Here is a 2,577-nt window from a genome sequence, read left to right as displayed (position 1 = left end):
TGGTGCTGGTGTCCACGAGATGTGAACTAATGAGGTGACATGTAATAAGACATGTCACACGCCCAGGACAAGTTAGCGAGAAGAGAAATACACAGAGTTTTTCTCTCCAAGCTTAAACTTAGTCTCTCATTAGCTGCAGTTGTCGAATAACAAGACACCTCTTAGTTATATCGACTCTCGTGTTTTAGGCTCAATTAGTTATAAGAAATTTTTGAATAGATTAAGTTTGAAGAAAACCGATCAAGATTAAAATATCAAGATTCAAATATCAGAAGAGATAGCAAAAGACAAAGATGTCTTTTCAAAATCAATTGAATCAAACGGAAATCAATTTAAACAATAGAGTCTTAACACGAGCAGAGGCAGCGGCCACAGGAATTCAACCAGGCGATCGACTTTTAACCCCGAGAAGACTTCCAGGACGAACCAGACGAAGTGTTGCCTCGAACAGAACACCTGTCAATGATCGAAATCAAGGTATCCCAAAACAAAGGGAGCGACCTAAAGGCTTAAGGAAGACAAAGGAGGTTTCAAAGAGAAAGAAGCGTCAGGAGGAACAGGAGAAGGAACACCGAGAGGATCTACCGGCGGAGGAGGAGGAGTTACAGGAATGGGGAGGAATTGAGGAGGAAAGAAGTAAATCAGAGGAGAATGATAGAAGTCAAGAGGAAGAAGGGTATGACCAACCAGGTAAGATTATTAATTCACAAGTGATATAATTTCATTGCAGTCGTATTCCCTTTTAGTATCCCATTTTTCACTTCCGATTTCAAACCCCTCTCCAAGTATCCTTCTACGCAAACCCCAAAAGAATTCAAATTCAAACTAGAACTCCTTTAACTCAAAGGTGTTTCCCATTCAGAAGTTATGTTCCGAGTCGTTGTGTCTTTCGAATCGTTATGTCTTGATGTCATTCAGAACAATTCTGGAGGAAAAGTCATAATATAGAGTACGAACCGAAAGATCATCTGCCAATATCAGAAAGACGCAGATCTTTAGTTCGTAAAAGGAATAGTAACAATAAGCTTCCCAAGAATATACCGGGATAGCTTAAGTTAGGAAAGAAGAAATTATGTTATGTTTTTTGTTTTGGACTGTGAATTCTAGATAAGGATTGGAACAGAAGAGGAAAACTTACATCAAGAAAGCCTGGCCTGGCTAAAGAATAAGCGCCCAGCCTGACCCGGCTTACAGTAGGAGTCAAGCCTGGCCCGGCTGAGAATAGGAGCCCAGCCTTGGACCGGCTTACAATAGGAATCCATGCCATAGTCCGGCTATCCAAGTGACTCTAAGCTAAACCTGGCTCACAATAGGGAGGCACTAGCCTAATATTGGCGATAAAGACAAGACATATCCCAAAACCCGTTAATTCAAATCTTGGATCATGGAAGATAGAAAAGGTTCCAGACATGGACTGACACGATGGAAACCACCTTTGGCTTGAAATCAAAACAGTTGACTCGCGACGAACGACTATAGGTGCTTTGATCCAGGAAGCCTACGTTCGAGGGGATGACGAAGAGGCGGCTCTGTTGTTGAAAATCCTGGACAAAGAAAAGTCAGGACACCACCAACCTAATCCATATGTGGTGGACGAGGATGACACGGCAACCAACCCGTCAGAGGTCCCGTCAGTAGCGTTTGTTCGCGAGATCAGACCAAAGGCCAACTTAGTTCAACATCCAAAGTCAGTTGTAGATGCTCAACAGCAACGTAATCTGATCATCGGTTTACAACAGAACAATCAAGGTTTAACGACTATTCAAGATCAGAATCTTCCTGCTATCACGCCCGTTGATAAGTCCGAATGGTTCGAGGGAGCAAAATCAGAGGACGAGTCACATCGAGCTTTCGCGATAATGTCGTCTAAGAAAGGCACCTTGGAGATGGCGAACGGCGATGTGATACATAATGGAAGGATTCTGAAAGGTGGAGATGCACAAATGCAAGAATCTTTAGCACCCTTATCACCAGGTTTGACGATAGTCTTAAATGGTTTAACCTCATATATTCAACTTACAGTATTCAACGAAGAATGGTTAATTGCGGATCAAAAAGCTTGGTCAGCCAGAACAACAAAGTCTGATAAGAAAGAATCAGGAGAAGCACGTATTTATGGAGGCGAGGAACCGGTGGAAGAGTTAACTATAGATTACGAAGTATGGGGTGATTGTATCGAGTTGTTTTGTACTCACCTAGTAGCTTGTGGGTGGAAACCAATTGCGGACAAGTTTGGAGGTCACATAGCGGTAGTGAAGAAACTCCGAAAGGATTTCGGCTGGATGGTAGCCTTGCGGTATTGTAAATTAGTGAGGCAAGGCGTGATGAGAGAAACAGTTGATAAGTCAATTGGGAACTACGCCGAACTCCAGGAAGTCCCGTTAGCAGAGGCAAAAACAACAGCCAAAAGCTACAATGAACGTCACTATAAAACAAATCCTTACGCACCAGGTAGACCAAAAGAGAATATCTGTCCATTAACGAACAGACCGAAGAATGTACACCAGTCAGCAAACTTCGCCTCCATGCCCCAAAGTAAAGACACAAATCGACACGCGCACACAAGCAGTTTCAAAG

General features: G+C 42.9%; 1 protein-coding gene across 1 annotated transcript; it reads left to right on the top strand.

The window, feature by feature from the left end:
* Positions 1-1,859: 1,859 nt before the first annotated feature.
* MELLADRAFT_92703 (uncharacterized protein) lies at positions 1,860-2,539 on the top strand (the record flags this gene model as incomplete). Its single annotated transcript, XM_007415487.1, has 3 exons — positions 1,860-1,974; positions 2,023-2,451; positions 2,496-2,539. The coding sequence occupies 3 exons, from the start codon at positions 1,860-1,862 to the stop codon at positions 2,537-2,539; spliced, it is 588 nt and encodes a 195-aa protein (XP_007415549.1).
* Positions 2,540-2,577: the final 38 nt, after the last annotated feature.

The sequence above is a fragment of the Melampsora larici-populina genome (assembly GCF_000204055.1).
Source record: "Melampsora larici-populina 98AG31 unplaced genomic scaffold MELLAscaffold_51, whole genome shotgun sequence".
Lineage (NCBI taxonomy): Eukaryota > Fungi > Basidiomycota > Pucciniomycetes > Pucciniales > Melampsoraceae > Melampsora > Melampsora laricis-populina.
The sequence above is the reverse complement of the archived record's forward strand: the minus strand, read 5'-3'. Positions and strand labels throughout refer to the sequence as shown.